This window comes from Electrophorus electricus, chromosome 1 (assembly GCF_041902795.1).
Source record: "Electrophorus electricus isolate QZ-2024a chromosome 1, ASM4190279v1, whole genome shotgun sequence".
NCBI lineage: Eukaryota > Metazoa > Chordata > Actinopteri > Gymnotiformes > Gymnotidae > Electrophorus > Electrophorus electricus.
The window spans coordinates 16,070,942-16,088,396 of record NC_137497.1 but is presented as its reverse complement, the minus strand read 5'-3'; the positions used below and the strand labels follow the sequence as shown (position 1 = coordinate 16,088,396).

General features: G+C 41.0%; 1 protein-coding gene across 3 annotated transcripts in view; it reads right to left on the bottom strand.

Annotated features, from left to right (window-relative positions):
- Window positions 1–280: 280 nt before the first annotated feature.
- LOC145657291 (NLR family CARD domain-containing protein 3-like) overlaps window positions 281–17,455 on the bottom strand; it is a 30,138-nt gene continuing 12,963 nt past the window's right edge. For 2 of the 3 annotated variants that reach the window (XM_081711707.1, XM_081711708.1), the window contains 4 exons: window positions 15,549–15,719; window positions 7,223–7,396; window positions 1,663–1,709; window positions 281–1,564 (listed from right to left, as the gene is read on the bottom strand). In XM_081711707.1, coding sequence (XP_081567833.1) covers window positions 1,023–1,564; window positions 1,663–1,709; window positions 7,223–7,396; window positions 15,549–15,719 — 934 coding nt within the window. In that variant the 3' untranslated portion in view covers window positions 281–1,022. Of the gene's footprint in view, window positions 1,565–1,662; window positions 1,710–7,222; window positions 7,397–9,757; window positions 12,142–15,548; window positions 15,720–17,455 lie in introns of those variants that run through there. The other variant, XM_081711709.1, reaches the window with a different exon arrangement.

The window sequence follows — 17,455 nt, the reverse complement described above, 5'->3', positions numbered from 1 at the left end:
TGATTAAACACACCCAGTTAGCTTGCATGCGCGTCCGAAGTGGTGCTTCACAACTCGAGATCAACCGTATTACACACACACACACACACACACACACACACACACACATATATATATATATATATATATATATATATACATATACACACACATACATACATAGCATATGTGCATCTCAAACACAAGAGTCCATATGAACACACTGTGGTGGAGAGTAACTATCATAATACATTTCACTCATACTGTGTACAACATCTGTATCACTCCAACACTTAGAAAACAGAATGAAAAACCTTTCAGTTTCCAAAGATTTCCACCTTTAATGTGTAGATTTGTACAGAGTTTAACACAGTGAGGTTATGATTCCACAGCATGTGAAACTTGTAGAACAGTATTTATGTATATTTATGTACAGAAATCAACTGCATCTCAGTCCTTTATTGGAGCATCATTTATTGTGTGTGAGTGTGAGAGAGAGTGTGTGTGAGAGAGTATGAGGTTTAGTGTGTGTGTGTGTGTGTGTGAAAGAGTGAGAGGTATAGAGTGTATGACAGATGTGTAGCATGTATGTGTGAAAGAAGTAAAGTGTGTGAGAGGTGTGTGTGTGTGTGTGTATGTGTGTGAGAGAAAGATACAAGTGTATTTTGTGGTATTTTGTGTGTGTGTGTATGTGTGTGTGTGTGTGAGTGAGAGAGAGAAAGGTGTGTGTGTGTGTTTGAGTGTTGTGTGCGCATACGTTTGTGGAAGAGACTTGTAGTGTGTGTGTATGTGTGAGAGAGATAGAGGTGTGGTGTGTGTGTGTGTGTGCATACGTTTGTGTAAGAGACTTGTAGTGTGTGTGTGTGTGTGTGTAAGAGAGAGAGGAAAGAAATAAAAAAATGAAAGACTGCAGTTTTTCATTTACCATCATCTGTGTGTGTGTGTGTGTGTGTATTTTATACTCAGCAGGCATGTGTGTATTATGATGTTCACCAGTTGTGTGTTTGCCTGCAGACTCAGGTGTTCCTCCAGGACACAGGAGGCTATTCTAGCTCACACACACACACTGAGGAGTCAGAACCCCAAACCCCAAACCCTGCATAGAGGGGCTCAGTGAATGTGGAGTGGAGTGTGTGTAAGTGTGTGAGTGTGTGAGAGGAGACGCTGTAGAAGGACAGAGTGCCGGCGGGCCAGTCCAGATACACTCCTACTCTGTTGGAGCTGGAGGGGGGGGCAGAGATGGCAGTTTTCTTATTATTGTGCCAGACAGAGTAACTGTTATCAGAGCAGTTCAGACTCCAGGACTTTACATTCCATCCAAACCAACAGTCACCACTGTGTCCTTTCCTCCTGATTCCTTTATATGTCACTGATATATCAGCCCCTCCCCCACTCCACTCAACCTCCCAGTAACAGAGTCCAGTCAGACTCTCTCTACACAGAACCTGATGACAGACATCAAATCTCTCTGGATGATCAGGATACGACTGCTGCTGCTCCTCCACACGCGTCACCTTTCTGTTCCCCTCAGACAGAGAGAGACGTGTGTGTGCTGTGTTTGGGTCCAGTGTGAGATCACACACATCTGCACACAAGAAGACACATTATAGGAGAGATCACAAATACTGTGTGTGTGTGTGTGTGTGTGTGTGTGTGTGTGTGTACATTACATTTACTTCTTACATTTTCTTAGTCCTGGTTTGATTCTGATCTCCCCTGCATGCTCCATCCTAAAGAAACACACACACACACACACACACACACACACACACACACACACACACACAGATAATAGTTCTCTCTCTCTCTCTCTCTCTCTCTCTCTGTCTCACACACAGATAATAGTTCTGTCTCTCCATCGCTCTCACACACAGATAATAGTTCTCTCTCTCTCTCTCTCTCTCTCTCTCTCTCTCACACACACAGATAATAGTTCTCTCTGTCTCACACACAGATAATAGTTTTGTCTCTCTCTGTCTCACACACACAGATAATAGTTCTGTCGCTCTCTCTCTTACACAGATAATAGTTCTGTCTATCTCTCTCTCTCTCTCTCTCTCTCTCTCTCTCCCTCTGTCTCACAGACAGAGATAATAGTTCTGTGTCTTTCTCTCTCACACACACAGTGGTTCTGTTTCTCTCTCTCTCTCCGTCTCTCACACAAATAATAGTTCTGTCTCTCTCTCTGTCTCACACACAGATAATAGTTCTGTCTCTCTCTTTGTCACACAGATAATAGTTCTGTCTGTCTGTCTCTCTCTCGCTCTCTCTCCGTCTCTCACAAAAATAATAGTTCTGTCTCTCTCTGTCTCACACACACAGATAATAGTTCTGTCTCTCTCTTTCTCACACACACATAACAGTTCTGTCTCTTTCTGTCACACAGATAATAGTTCTGTCTGTCTGTCTCTCTCTTTCTCTCTGTCTCTCACAGATAATAGTTCTGGCTCTCTCTCACACACACAGATAGTGCTTCTGTCTCTTTCTCTCTTGGTCTCATAGAGATAATAGTTCTGTCTCTCTCTCTCACACACAGATAATAGTTCTCTCTCTCACATATAGTGGTTCTGTCTCTCTGTCTCACAGACAGATAATAGTTCTGTCGCTCTCTCTCTCTCACACACAGATAATAGTTCTCTCTCTCTCTCTCTCTCTCTTTCACATACACACAATAGTTCTGTCTCTCTCTCCCTCTGTCTCACAGACAGAGATAATAGTTCTGTGTCTTTCTCACACACACAGATAGTGGTTCTGTCTCTCTCTCTCTCTCTGTCTCACACACACATAATAGTTCTGTCTCTCTCTCACACATAATAGTTCTGTCTCTCTCTCACACACACAACAGTTCTGTCTCTCTCTGTCACACACAGATAATAGTTCTGTCTTTCTCTTTCTCTTTCACACACAGATAATAGTTCTCTCTCTCTCTCACACACATAGTGGTTCTGTCTCTCTGTCTCACACAGATAATAGTTCTGTCTCTCTCACACACACACAGATAATAGTTCTGTCTCTCTCTCTGTCTCACACACAGATAATAGTTCTGTCTCACACACAGATAATAGTTCTGTCTCTCTCTCTCTCACAGATAATAGTTCTGGCTCTCTCTCACACACACACACACACAGATAGTGCTTCTGTCTCTTTCTCGGTCTCATACAGATAATAGTTCTTTCTCTCTCTTTCTCTTTCACACAGATAATAGTTCTCTCTCTCTCACACACATAGTGGTTCTGTCTCACAGACAGATAATAGATCTTTCTCTCTGTCTCACAGACAGATAATCGTTCTCTCTCTCACACACATAGTGGTTCTGTCTCTCTCTCTGTCTCACAGACAGATAATCGTTCTCTCTCTGTCACACACACAGATAATAGTTCTGTCTCTCTCACACACACAGATAATAGTTTTGTCTCTCACACACACACAGATAATAGTTCTGTCTCTCTCTGTCTCACACACAGATAATAGTTCTGTCTTTCTCTCTCACACAGATAATAGTTGTGTCTCTCTCTCTCACACACAGATAATAGTTCTGTCTCTCTCTCTGTCTCACACACAGATAATAGTTCTGTCTGTCTGTCTCTCTCTCTCTCTCACAGATAATAGTTCTGTCTCTCTCTCTCTCACAGATAATAGTTCTGGCTCTCTCACACACACACACAGATAGTGCTTCTGTCTCTTTCTCTCTCGGTCTCATACAGATAATAGTTCTTTCTCTCTCTTTCTCTTTCACACAGATAATAGTTCTCTCTCTCTCACACACATAGTGGTTCTGTCTCACAGACAGATAATAGATCTTTCTCTCTGTCTCACAGACAGATAATCGTTCTCTCTCTCACACACATAGTGGTTCTGTCTCTCTCTCTGTCTCACACAGATAATCATTCTCTCTCTCTGTCTCACACACACAGATAATAGTTCTGTCTCTCTCACACACAGATAATAGTTTTGTCTCACACACACACAGATAATAGTTCTGTCACTCTCTCTGTCTCACACACAGATAATAGTTCTGTCTCTCTCTCTCACACAGATAATAGTTGTCTCTCTCTCTCTCACACACAGATAATAGTTCTGTCTCTCTCTCTGTCTCACACACAGATAATAGTTCTGTCTGTCTGTCTGTCTCTCTCTCTCTCTCTCACGGATAATAGTTCTGGCTCTCGCTCTCTCTCTCACACACACACACACACACACATATAGTGCTTCTGTCTCTTTCTCTCTCGGTCTCATACAGATAATAGTTCTTTCTCACACACAGATAATAGTTCTCTCTCTCTCACACACATAGTGGTTCTGTCTCTCTCTCTGTCTCACAGACAGATAATAGATCTTTCTGTCTCACAGACAATCGTTCTCTCTCTCTGTCTCACACACACAGATAATAGTTTTGTCTCTCACACACACAATAGTTCTGTCTCTCTCTCTGTCTCACACACAGATAATAGTTCTGTCTCTCTGTCTCACACACAGATAATAGTTCTGTCTCTCTCTCTCTCTCTGTCTCACACAGATAATAGTTCTGTCTCTCTCACACAGATAATAGTTCTGTCTCTCTCTCTCTCACACACAGATAATAGTTCTGTCTCTCTCTCTGTCTCACACAGATAATAGTTCTGTCTGTCTGTCTCTCTCTCTCACACACAGATAATAGTTCTGTCTCTCTCTCTCTCTCTCTCTCTCTCTCTCTCTCACACACACACACAGGCATACATTTCTCTCTATCTGAAACAAAGATCTACAGAGCCTTTTCCTACAAATCTCCCACATTATGGAATAACCTTACTGTAAATGTTTGAGATTTTCAAGATTTAAGGCTGCAAACATATCTACTTATTATTAACTACTTCCCATCTTAGGTAAAGGTGTAGATCTGGGGGTTCATGGGCATTGAGAGTTCTCGTAAACTGGGATGTGATGATGCTGTCACTTCACCTCTCTTTTGTCTCTCTAGTTTGTTGGCTGAGAGCGGCGGAGTGTTGATCATGCCTGTGCTTCCTTTTAACTGTGCTGCCATAACTACATCTGCCAGAGTCCATCTTTGCACATCATAGTTCCCTAATTTACATACCCTCTACCTGGACATGTCTAATAATCTAGTCTCTCTGTCTGCTGAGGTTCACCAGCCCCTGATGTCGTGATGTTACTTTCTCAGCTGCCATGGCTCCTCCCACCAACCCCTAATGCCCCCTGCTGTAGCCCACCACACCTCCACCCCACACAGCTACTTCTCCACTGCCCTTCATGGACGATCTCATACAGGAAGAGCTTTGGTCATGTGCACACCGTCGGGACCAGACTAGGACTTCTAGAAAACCACACTAGACATGAATTGCTTATTGTTCCATTTTTCTTTATTTATTTTTCTCCATCTCACTACTTATTCTGCTCCTTATGGTCTATATTCTTACTACTGTAATGTCCATTATTGGCCAGAGGACCCCCCACCAGTTTACAGAGCGTCAGAACCAGTGCACTGAGGACACTGTCAGCACTGACATCCACACGGGTCTCACACATCTGGAGGACATGGACAGTTATGTTCCAGTACTGTTACAGCTCAGCATTCAACAGTCACCCCAACCAAACTGACAAACACTCCTCACCATTGGACTCACACCCTCCTTCTGTAAATGGGGGCTGAACTTTCTAACAGACAGAATCAGTCAGTCAGAACTGGCAGTGTACATCCAGCACAAGGACTGAGAACACTGGGACCCCCAGGACTGTGTGGCCGCCCAGTATAACACCAGCATCATCAAACTGGTTTGACTGATCACTGGATGAGACAGCATACAGGAGGGAGTTGACAGACATGGTGACATGGTGTCATGACAACAATCTCTCCATGAATGCAGACAAGACCAAGAAGATGATTATTGACCCAAGGAGGAAGGAGAAGCAGCAGCAGACACCACTACAGACAGGAGAGATGGAGGTGGAGAGGGTGAACTCCTTCAACCTCCTGGAGTTCACATCAGTGAGGACCTCACCTGGTCCTACAACACACATCGCATCAGTGAGGACCTCACCTGCACCTACAACACACAGCACATTAGTGAAGACCTCACCTGGTCCTACAACACACACCACATCAGTGAGGACCTCACCTGGACCTACAACACACACACCCCACATCAGTGAGGACCTCACCTGGACCTACAACACACACAACATCAGTGAGGACCTCACCTGGACCCACAACACATACACCACATCAGTGAGGACCTCACCTGGACCCACAACACACACACACATCACATCAGTGAGGACCTCACCTGATCTTACAACACACACACACACACACACACACACACACACACACACACACACACACACACACACACACACACACACACACACACACACACACACACACACCACATCAGTGAGGACCTCACCTAGACCTACAACACACACCCCACATCAGTGAGGACCTCACCTGGACCTACAACAAACACCACATCATAAAGAAATCCCAACAGTATCTGCTGTGTCCTCTGTTTATGTACGATACACAGCATGATCTGCAGGTTAACACTCTCCTGACATCAGAACTCTGAAAATGTTCAGCTCTTGTTCACAGTTTTATTGACATCAGGAGGAAACGTGAAACTGAATCACATGAAAGACAATCAGCAACACACCGGCCACAACACGTACCAATATACACAACAAACAATGCACCAAACTTCACAGAGAATAAATTATCCACCAAATAATGATCTGTGATTACAAATAACAATACAATAAACTACACACAACGACGATGTTTTCAAAAGGTATGAGATGTATGCAGACGCAACTGCATTAGCACGGATATAATAACTATAATAACTAGAACTCTTGGAGTTGTTCTCTCTCACTCTACGATCGCTACACACATGAACTGACTCACTGCTACTGACACCCTGTGGTTCTTAAATTAATTACAACTAACCTCAAAAAATGGAACAAAGTTTATAAACTCCTGACAGAACAGCATCTGTACTTCCTGAGGAGGCTGAGGAAATGTAGCATGTCAACTAAAACTCAGCAGTTCCTACAGGAGAATGATGGAGAGTGAACTCACCAGCCACCACAGTATGATTTGGGAACTGCACTACTCAGGAATGGAAGACTCAGTTTTCATTATTTTCTCATTCTCACTCTTTCAGAAACACACACACACACACACACATATACATGTAAGCACACACAAACAAACCCACATACACATGCACACACTAACGTTCCATACCTGAGAGTGTCCAGTCTGCAGTTGGGATCCTCCAGTCTAGCAGAGAGCAGCTTCACTCCTGACTCTTCTGGGTGGTTGTACGTCAGGTCCAGTTCTTTCAGGTGGGAGGGGTTTGACCTCAGAGCTGAAGCCAGAGAAGAACAGCCTTCCCCTGTGACCAAACAACCAGACAGTCTGCAGAAAGGAGAGAAACAGGTATAGAGACAGAGAGTGAGATGCATTTTCAGACCAGCCTGCGTGGGGCAGCTAGAGAGGCTGGTAACTGTAGTTGGAGGTTCCTCCACTCTCATCTCCAAGATGGCGTCCTCCATGGCGGATGGCTTTTTTCACTCTTCTCCAGATAGCTGCTGTCTGTTTATTTTAGCTCTTATTTTTATTCAGCCCTTCAGAACTCTAGTGCACTATTAACCTACATCAGAAGAACCCTAAAGCTGGACTTACACTGTGTGATTTCAGTGGTCTTATAAGACTGTTACATGTCAGACTGTATGAGATGATGCCAGTAAAATCTTGGCAGAATTCTACATCTGGCTCTGATACCAGGAGTAATAACACTGTCACATTTCTGGACCTGTGAATCAGAGAAAGCTGTTTAATAACATTTTTAATATAGAGACAGGACCAATGATAATGCAGAGATAAAGTCAAAGAATCCAAAGCGATGCATACTTATATATGTGTGTTGGGGGGGTTGTTTATGCCATTAAAACAGGTATAAACAACAGTCCTTTGATCTAGGAGTCTTTTCTTTAGCAAGAAGATGATTCCTGCTCTATTAGTAGAGAAATTGAATTCTAGCACAAAGATGTAGCCAAATTATTATTCCCAGTGAATTTCACTAGAAAGCTCATCTTATTTTTAGATACAAGAAGAATATTTATTGACTATAACAAATCTCTCCTGAGTAACTCCAGTTTACAGTGTGAACTCTTCAGTCCAGCAGAGAGCTCCTCCACTCCTGAATTGTTCAGGTCATTGTTATTAAGGTCCAGTTCCCTCAGGAGGGAGTTTGGCAGTTGCAAATCTGATGCCAGATTTTCACAAGTGTTTTCCCCAAGACTACAGGTAGCTAGACTGCAAGTAGACACAACAGACATTACAATATATCCTACAGTAGATACAACAGATATCACAATATACCATATAGTAGATACAACAGACATTACAATATACTCTACAGTAGATACAACAGACATTACAATATAGTCTACAGTAGATACAACAAATATTACAACATACTCTACAGTAGATACAACAGATGTTACAACATACTCCATAGTATATAGTATAGTGGAATTGTTTTGCATTATGGGAAATTTCTGAGATATAGATATCCAAAATTAGCATATTGTAAATGAGTACATGAATTCACTTAATGGTAGTATGACTTTAATATGGGATTATTAAACTTCCGTGTGCTGTCCAGACAGCAGAGTCCCTTGCAGTCTTCAAACGCTGACTGAAGACCCATCTGTTTGTGGAATATTTAAATGACCACTGATCCTGCTCCTATGTTGACTAACTGAAACTCTAGTACTTATTGCAGGGTGTTGTTTACTACTCTGATGTTGACTGCTCCTATGTTGACCAACTCTAATACTTATTGTTTATTACTCTGATGTTGACTGCTCCTGTGTTGACTAACTGTAGTACTTATTGTTTATTGCACTGATTGTCTGTTATAGAGCTTTTATGTATTTTGCACTTCTAGGCATTAGCACTGATCCCTGTATTTCAACAGTATTCTAGTTCATTGGTATCTTGCACTCTAACCTACTTTACTGGCTAGGATCTGTTCTATGAGAAAATGACAAAGCACCTTTGTAAGTCACTCTGGACCAGAGCGTTTGCCAAATGGCGTAAACTTAAATGTACACTTATGTGGTCATGGAACTGTCTTGGCTTCATGGGACATTTCAGAGAAATAAATATCCAAAATCAACCTGAATGAAATGAGTACATGAATTCACCTAAATGTATGATTTTAATAGGGGTTTATGAAAAAATACAGTGAAATTTGTCTAAACTTACTGTGCTGATAGCCAGGGTACACTACTCATATGTGGTAAGTGGACATGTTCTGGCATTATGAGAAATAACTGAGAAACAAATATCCATATTCAGCCTTTTCCGAAATGAATACAAATTCGCCTGAAAGGTAGTACGAATTTAATATGGCTTTTTGAAAAAATAGTAGTGAAATCTGTCCAAACTTACTCTGCTAATAGCCAAGGGCTCATACTCTAATGTGGTAGTATAACTTTCTTGGCATTATGGGAAATTCCTGAGAAATACATATCCAAATTCAGTTTAAACAAAATTAGTGCATTATTTCGCCTAAAGGTAGTTTGACTTTAATATGGATTTATGAAGACATTGTACAGTGAAATGTGTCCAAACTTACTCTGCTAATAGTCAAGGGCTCCTACTCACATGTGGTAGTGGAACTGTTTTTACATTATGTTAAAATTCAGAAAAATATGTAATCATACTTTCTCTGAATTAAATGGGAATGAAAACATCATTACAAATAGAAAGACTTCAATATAGATTTATTAAAAACTGGTGCAGTAGAATCTTTTCAAACTTGATCTGGTGATATCCAAGGGCCACCACTTAATTGGCAGTGGAATATTTCAGCCCCGGAGTTCCCCTGCCCTGCACATTTGCCACATTTCACTAGTGATAACCCCTGTTTCAGCTGGCAGTCAAGCTCTAGAATAAACTTCTGAGAAGCATGATGTAGAAAAAGCAGTTTCCACAATGCTTATTAAGCTGTGTAAATATATTACCAATTGTGTTTAATCTAATCATGCAATTAAACTAGTTCAATCAAGTAAACTGTATTTTGTAATTTTAAATGTAGTAAAAGGGCATGTACATCAAAGCTCTTAAAAATACTTACGTTTGTTTCTCTTTGCTTAGGGAGCGTTAGATTGCGGTGAGCAGCGAAATACCGTAAAATCGCGAATACAGGCGCATATAATTTTAAAAGCGCGAATGACTTGACCGTGGTTGTAGCCTAGTGAACACCTGTAACCTAGTAACCACGTTTAAATGTGTTTAAACTGATGTAGGGGACCTGACTGATTAATACACAGCTGTACTTCATGAACACCAGATGTTATAAATCACATCCCCGTCAAATCTCTCGTCACACCCTCACCATCCTCCCTCCTGCTCTCAACTACGTGAAGATCCAACCGCATTTCTCCAAAAGACTTTAGCTTGATTGTTGCAACGACAAGACTTCCAATCTTGTGTATTGACGGTTTGGTCAAATTGTTGAGACTGTTAGCTGATTAGATATCTGTGCTGAACAGTAAACACACCAAACAAATCAACAGTTAGATTTTCTTTGCTAACATTACCTAGTTAGCTGTTAGCCATGAATGACGATCAGAGATTGAGTGAAAAACTCATACAGGCTTTGTCTGTCTGTCTTATTCCATCTACTTTTACTTTTTGTCTGTCCCTTTCAGGTATTTTCCTTTTCTCTTGGAAATCACCATAGCAGCAAATATCCTCCAATTCCAGTTTGTGAGATTTTCTGTCATTTTCATGATCCACTACAGTTCCTTTCACCTCAGTAAGTTAAAACAGCTCCCCTGATGCTATTGGCCACTGTAATGACGTCATTCAATAGTCTGCTGGCACGGCCCGTCCTACCACATATGTGATTGGATAAAATTACTGTCACTCATATTTCTGTTACTGCTGGATACAAGTGCTTCTTGGATATTCATGTTATTACTACCTTTATTTTTTTCAAATGGTAAAATTTTAAGAATTTGTGGTGTTTTTATTGTACGTTTTGACATTTTTAATACGTCAACATAGACACAAGGGCAACAATCACAAGGTTATTACTGTATTTCTAGACCAAACTGTTTTCTGCTGTTTCGTGTGCTCCCAGTTTTAGTTGAGAAAATATTAGGAACATTATCTTCACTACATATAATGGTGTTATACTGTTTCTGACCATTCTGGTGCCCTACACACACCCTGCTGCTACCACACTACAGTTACAGTGAAACTACAAACACTCCATAACTGCAGCCTGATAAGATTTAATAGACAGACTGAATACAGGGATGCTAATAGAACACAGATTTGTACCTTCAGTTTCCAGAGTTGGCTCTGTCCTAGTACAATTCCCCCAGGTCATTGTGCCACTGTTGGGTAGTGTAGTCTATTGTGTGTCTGTGTGTATCAACATAAAATATCGTGGGTGTAGATTACTGTACATTCACTGAGTGGATTTGAGCTTGTTAAATCTACTACTGTATTTTCTTTTCTCTCCTCTGGTTTATGTTTAATGAACACAAGTTTGGGGTGGAGTAAGTGTTGGGTTTGGGTTTTATTGTGGCTTATAGTCCCCATAGAGTCAGATGGCATGTCTGTAGATCTCTATCACTTTTTAGTAATAGTGGTTTGTGCTCAGAATAAAGTGTCTGTTGTGGTCTCTCCCCCTATACTGGCACATAACAGAGATGTATAAAGGTTGGCATCTCTCTCTAATCATCTGCAGCTGAATTAACCAGCAGCTGAAGATGGCTGCCTCCAACACTCCTTTACCATTTATCAAACACCTTTACTGATGATTTTCTTCATAATTTGTGAAAGATGGCCATGTTACTATAATGTGTGGGATGTAGCCTGGACACATATTAATGTGTAACATATTAAAACTGTTGCATGACCATTGTATTAGAGTGTTGCTAAGAACAATGCATTAAATAAAAGATTTTTACACATTTTTCCTTGTTTTGTTTTTTAACAGAACAGTGCCTTGAATCTGCCACTATTTGTATTTTATATAATTTCCCTGCAAAACACCTTCCCTCTTGTTTCTGAACTTCTGAGCCCTCCAGACATCTTGTGGTTTTAAGTATTTTCTGTGGTCAGTGTTTGTTCTCCTGTATGGAGGAAGCACAAAGACGAGGAGCACATTCTATCAGTGAGGGTCCAGTGAGGAGCACATTCTATCAGTGGTGGTCACAGACAGATAATAGTTCTCTTTCTCTCTCTCTCTCTCTCTCTCTCTCTCTCTCTCTCTCACACACACTCACACACTCACACACACACACACACACACGTTTCAATTGAGGTGAAGCATTATAAACAGTAAATGAAACATACTTGTCTCAATCTGTATTATAAATAAGATTTCAAACAGTAGTTATATTTGTCCTGAACTAAACAGTGTGAGCTCTGGTTTACTGGCTGGCAAATAATTTTAGCACCAAATGTCCAGTTGAGGCCTGCAGAACATATTTATTGGAGGGACAGATGGGACCAGTGAACATCTTGTGGTGACACATTAAAATGGCCTTACAGCACAGAGGAATTTCAGGGTACACAAGTTAATATAGTGGTAAAACCACGATTATAGTGTATAATAAACTACATACTGTTTAATTCCTTATCAGATTATGACATTCAGGTCATGAGGTCAGTCAGGGAATCATTAATTAACCCATAAGATTACAATTTGAATGAATCATCACCAATAAATCAAGGGTGTGAGTTACATAAACATAAATATTATTACCTGAGAAAGGTTTCATTTCTGTCCAGCAATTAATATTTTGTCATTTATAAGCATCTTCCATTCTTTGATTCATCCCCTCGAAAAAGGTTGCATTTCAAGATTCCAAAAATTCTACTTGTGGTTATAATTCTATGTGTGGTTATATTTCTACATGTAGTTATATTGCTACATTTGGTTATAATTCTACAAGTGATTATAATTCTACATGTGGTTATATTTCTATGTGTACCTGAATTATGTAGTATCAAATGGTGAATTATGGGTGCAGAAATATCTGATCTAAAGTTCTGATGTAATTACAAAACACCACATATGCTATGCACCACACACACACACACACACACACACACACACACACATACACACACACATACACACACAATATCGCTACTTCACACAACTAATTTATTCACTAAAATCAACCATTTACATTAACACACAAAAAAACAACAACTAAACAAGTCAGCAGAGCTGTGGGGCTACAGTGAGAGTGGACACAGCTGACACTATAGCAGACCTGTGGGGCTACAGTGAGAGTGGACACAGCTGACACTACAGCAGACCTGTGGGGCTACAGTGAGAGTGGACACAGCTGACACTACAGCAGAGCTGTGGGGCTACAGTGAGAGTGGACACAGCTGACACTACAGCAGACCTGTGGGGCTACAGTGAGAGTGGACACAGCTGACACTACAGCAGACCTGTGGAGCTACAGTGAGTGTGGACACAGCTGACACTACAGCAAACCTGTGGGGCTACAGTGAGAGTGGACATAGCCGACATTACAGCAGACCTGCGGGGCTACAGTGAGAGTGGACACAGCTGACACTACAGCAGACCTGTGGGGCTACAGTGAGAGTGAACACAGCTGACACTACAGCAGACCTGTGGGGCTACAGTGAGAGTGGACACAGCTGACACTACAGCAGACCTGTGGAGCTACAGTGAGAGTGGACACAGCTGACACTACAGCAGACCTGTGGGGCTACAGTGAGAGTGTATACAGCTGACACTACAGCAGACCTGTGGAGCTACAGTGAGAGTGGACACAGCTGACACTACAGCAGACCTGTGGGGCTACAGTGAGAGTGGATACAGCTGACACTACAGCAGAGCTGTGGGGCTACAGTGAGAGTGGACACAGCTGACACTACAGCAGACCTGTGGGGCTACAGTGAGAGTGGACACAGCTGGCTCCTCTGTCTCTGTCTGCTGTGTCCACTCTCTTCCATGTCCTCCTCCTGGATACTTTCACCATCAAGTTCTTCTGTCTTTTCTCTCTCCTGCTGTCTTCTTACTAAAGAAGGTTGCCATGGCAATAGCATTACTCTTTCTCTTCATCCTGGTTATTTTCTGTCTCTCTATACTAACTGTAAACGAACAAGCAGAAGTTTTTTATATTCTAGCCAGTTCCTTAGATTTAAGGAAGCTAACATTAGCCTCATTAGCTTTGTTAAAAGACATCAGGCACCCAGCATGCCACACACACACACACACACACACACACACACACACACACACACACACACACACACACACACACACACACACACACACACACTTCACTCCTTCTCTGCTCCTAATCTCCTGATTACTGATTACTGTGTCTTGTGTGTCTTTCTTTCTCTCTTGTAATTAAGTCCACAGGTTCACTCGTCCAGTGCTGAACATTGTTCCTCACTACTCACTGACAGAGTTTACTGTCAGCTGTCAGCTCAGTTTCTCTCTCTGCTGACTCAACGTCTTCTACCATCACTGTTTTTATTTTTGTTTGATGTCTTTGGCTTGATGAAAAAATTAGCAGCCAACATTCACTCCTAAGTCAAGCTAATATGATGTTAGCGTGAGGTATCTAGGAGTAGTAACCAACAAATATACTGTAACTTGGCAAGCTTAAGGTTACTAATATTAGCCAGCTACATGTTTCATAAAAACACCTGTGGAGAGAGATCACAGATTTATCTTAAGGAATAACCAATAAACTTTTCAGTTCTATTGAATGAATATTAACTTGTTGCGTTCTTTCCTCCAGCATGGCTGTCAGTTCAGCTCATCTCAACATGTGTTGAACACACCGTGTAGATCATAATGAGAACAGGGTCTCCCACCCAAAAACACAAGGGAATCATGTGTGCTTGTAAAAGTGTCCTGTAATGTGTCCAAAACCTCAATGGTTCAGCTCTAAAATTTTTAATTAAGATTTTAAGGGCTTTTATTTGCAGAGAGATTAGAATGACTGATGTTTACAGTGTTTCCATACATAAACTAGTTAAAATCACTCAGTGAAAATCTTACATTAGAACACTTCATTTTAAAACACTGTTGTTGGAGTTTCAGAATATATTCATCCTGTAAGACATTTTGCAAAATTTCTCCTCTCAGGTGACCAAAAATGCAGCTTGTGGACAAAATGCCAAAGCGCCTAGTTGAAGCAGCATTGTAATAAATACACCTGTACATGTGGACAAGGACTCATCTGTGTCTTCTCTTTACAATGTTATATTTCAATTCTAGACTTGAATATCTGCCCATGCATCACAAATGTAACTCTTTGTCTCCACAGTGTGGTCATTTAAAGAAATGCAGCGAAGTTTCAACAGAAAACTATATTTAGAAATATTTGAAGAAGAGAACTTTATAATATAAAAGTGTAAATTTCCTTGCATTGCTTTACCTGGCAATGTTTGTTTAATACTGTACTATAAGGGAGTTGACACTGACCTTTTTAAAATGCCTCTTTATTTACATTCAAAAATAGTCACAGAAACTCACCTGAGAATCTCCAGTTTACAGTGTGAACTCTTCAGTCCAGCACAGAGCTGCTCCACTCCTGAATTCTGCAGGTAATTATTATTCATCTCCAGCTCTCTCAGTGAGTTTTCTGTTTGTAGAACTGATGTGAGGGATTTGCAAGACTCTTCTGTGAGACCACAGCCAGATAGTCTGTAAATGAGTAAATACAGTAAATAATGTAGTTCAGTGAGAGGATGATGAATTAAAAGAGCTGAACTGCTAATAAAAATTTTAAGAAGAGCTTGAAAGGTCTGGAACACACTGATACATTTTCAGCCTTTTAATTTTACAAACACAGCAACATTTCAACACTACTGTGTCTTCATCAAAGACAAAATAGACAAAGACATGACAAATAACATTCATTAGCAACCTAAGACAGGTGACCAAATAATGGATGGTTGGTTCATAAGTCAGTGAATGGCAGTTACCATAATCAGAGTCCAAATATCAAAATATCCCATCCCTAACACCATAACAGGAAACAGAACAACACAGATCTCATTCAATGTTACACAAATACAAATACACTAATGTACAAACAGAAAATATTGTTGGAAGACACGCAGAGTAGTGATTATGGAGGAATATTCACTGTAGTATTTATTATGGAGAAATAAACACTGCAGTAGTGACTATGGAGGAATGAACACCGCAGTAGTGATTTTGGAGGGATAAACACCACAGTATTGATTTTAGAGGAATAACCACTGTAGTATTTATTATGGAGGAATAAATACTGCAATAGTGATTATGGGAGGAATGAACATTGCAGTAGTGATTATGGAGGAATAATCACTGTAGTATTTATCATGAAGAAATAAACACTGCAGTAGTGACTATGGAGTAATGAACACTGTAGTATGATTATGGAGGAATGAACATTGCAGTAGTGAATATTAGTGTATGAACACTGCAGTACTAATGATGGTGGGATGAACACTGCATTAGTGATTATGGAGGAATGGACAGAATGCAGAGAGCAGAATCTTTTACTAGTGTTTACATTCCTGTGCTCACACTGAGTCACTGATCATGAAACATTCTCCTCTGCCTTTGCTTTTCCCAGTGAGGTCCTGAGTTCTGTCTGTGTGGTGCACCGAGAATCCTGGAGGCTCAATACCTGAGTCAGGGACCCCATCAGTCAGTCAGGTGTGTGTGAGGCAGACCCCCTCAGTCAGTCACATGTGTGTGAGGCAGACCCCATCAGTCAGGTGTGTGTGAGGTAGAACCCATCAGTCCATCAGGTGTGTGTGAGGCAGAACCCATCAGTCAGTCAAGTGTTTGTGAGGCAGACCCCATCAGTCAGTCAGGTGTGTGTGAGGCAGACCCCATCAGTCAGTCACATGTGTGTGAGGCAGACCCTATCAGTCAGGTGTGTGTGAGGTAGAACCCATCAGTCCATCAGGTGTGTGTGAGGCAGAACCCATCAGTCATCAGAAAGGCAACTATCTCATGTCTGCTGTTGACATGAAATGTGTCCCTGGAGTTTGTCCTTCATGGACTGTATGTGTGCAGTAAAATACTGGGGAGAAGAGGACAGTTCACATGTTTCAGTTGGATCAGAACTGACTCACTTCTCCTGCACTGCTTGTGTGAGGACTCAAGCACATCTGACTTTTTGTACAAAAGAACTGATACGGTCAGTTTTACAACTGTGCTTACATGCATTTGAGTAGAGCCAAATATTAATACTTTCTGAAATTCAAGAAAAAACTTTCAACTGTTCACTCAAATTATGCTGATGATATGATTTGTAAAGAAAAGCATTGTATTAAACCTGAGAGAAATACAAAACAATCATTTTCACTAGTGTTCTGAGATATTGGTCCCACTATATGTGAGCAACAGTAGTAGCCTGCTACAGTTTTAGGTGAGTGGCATGT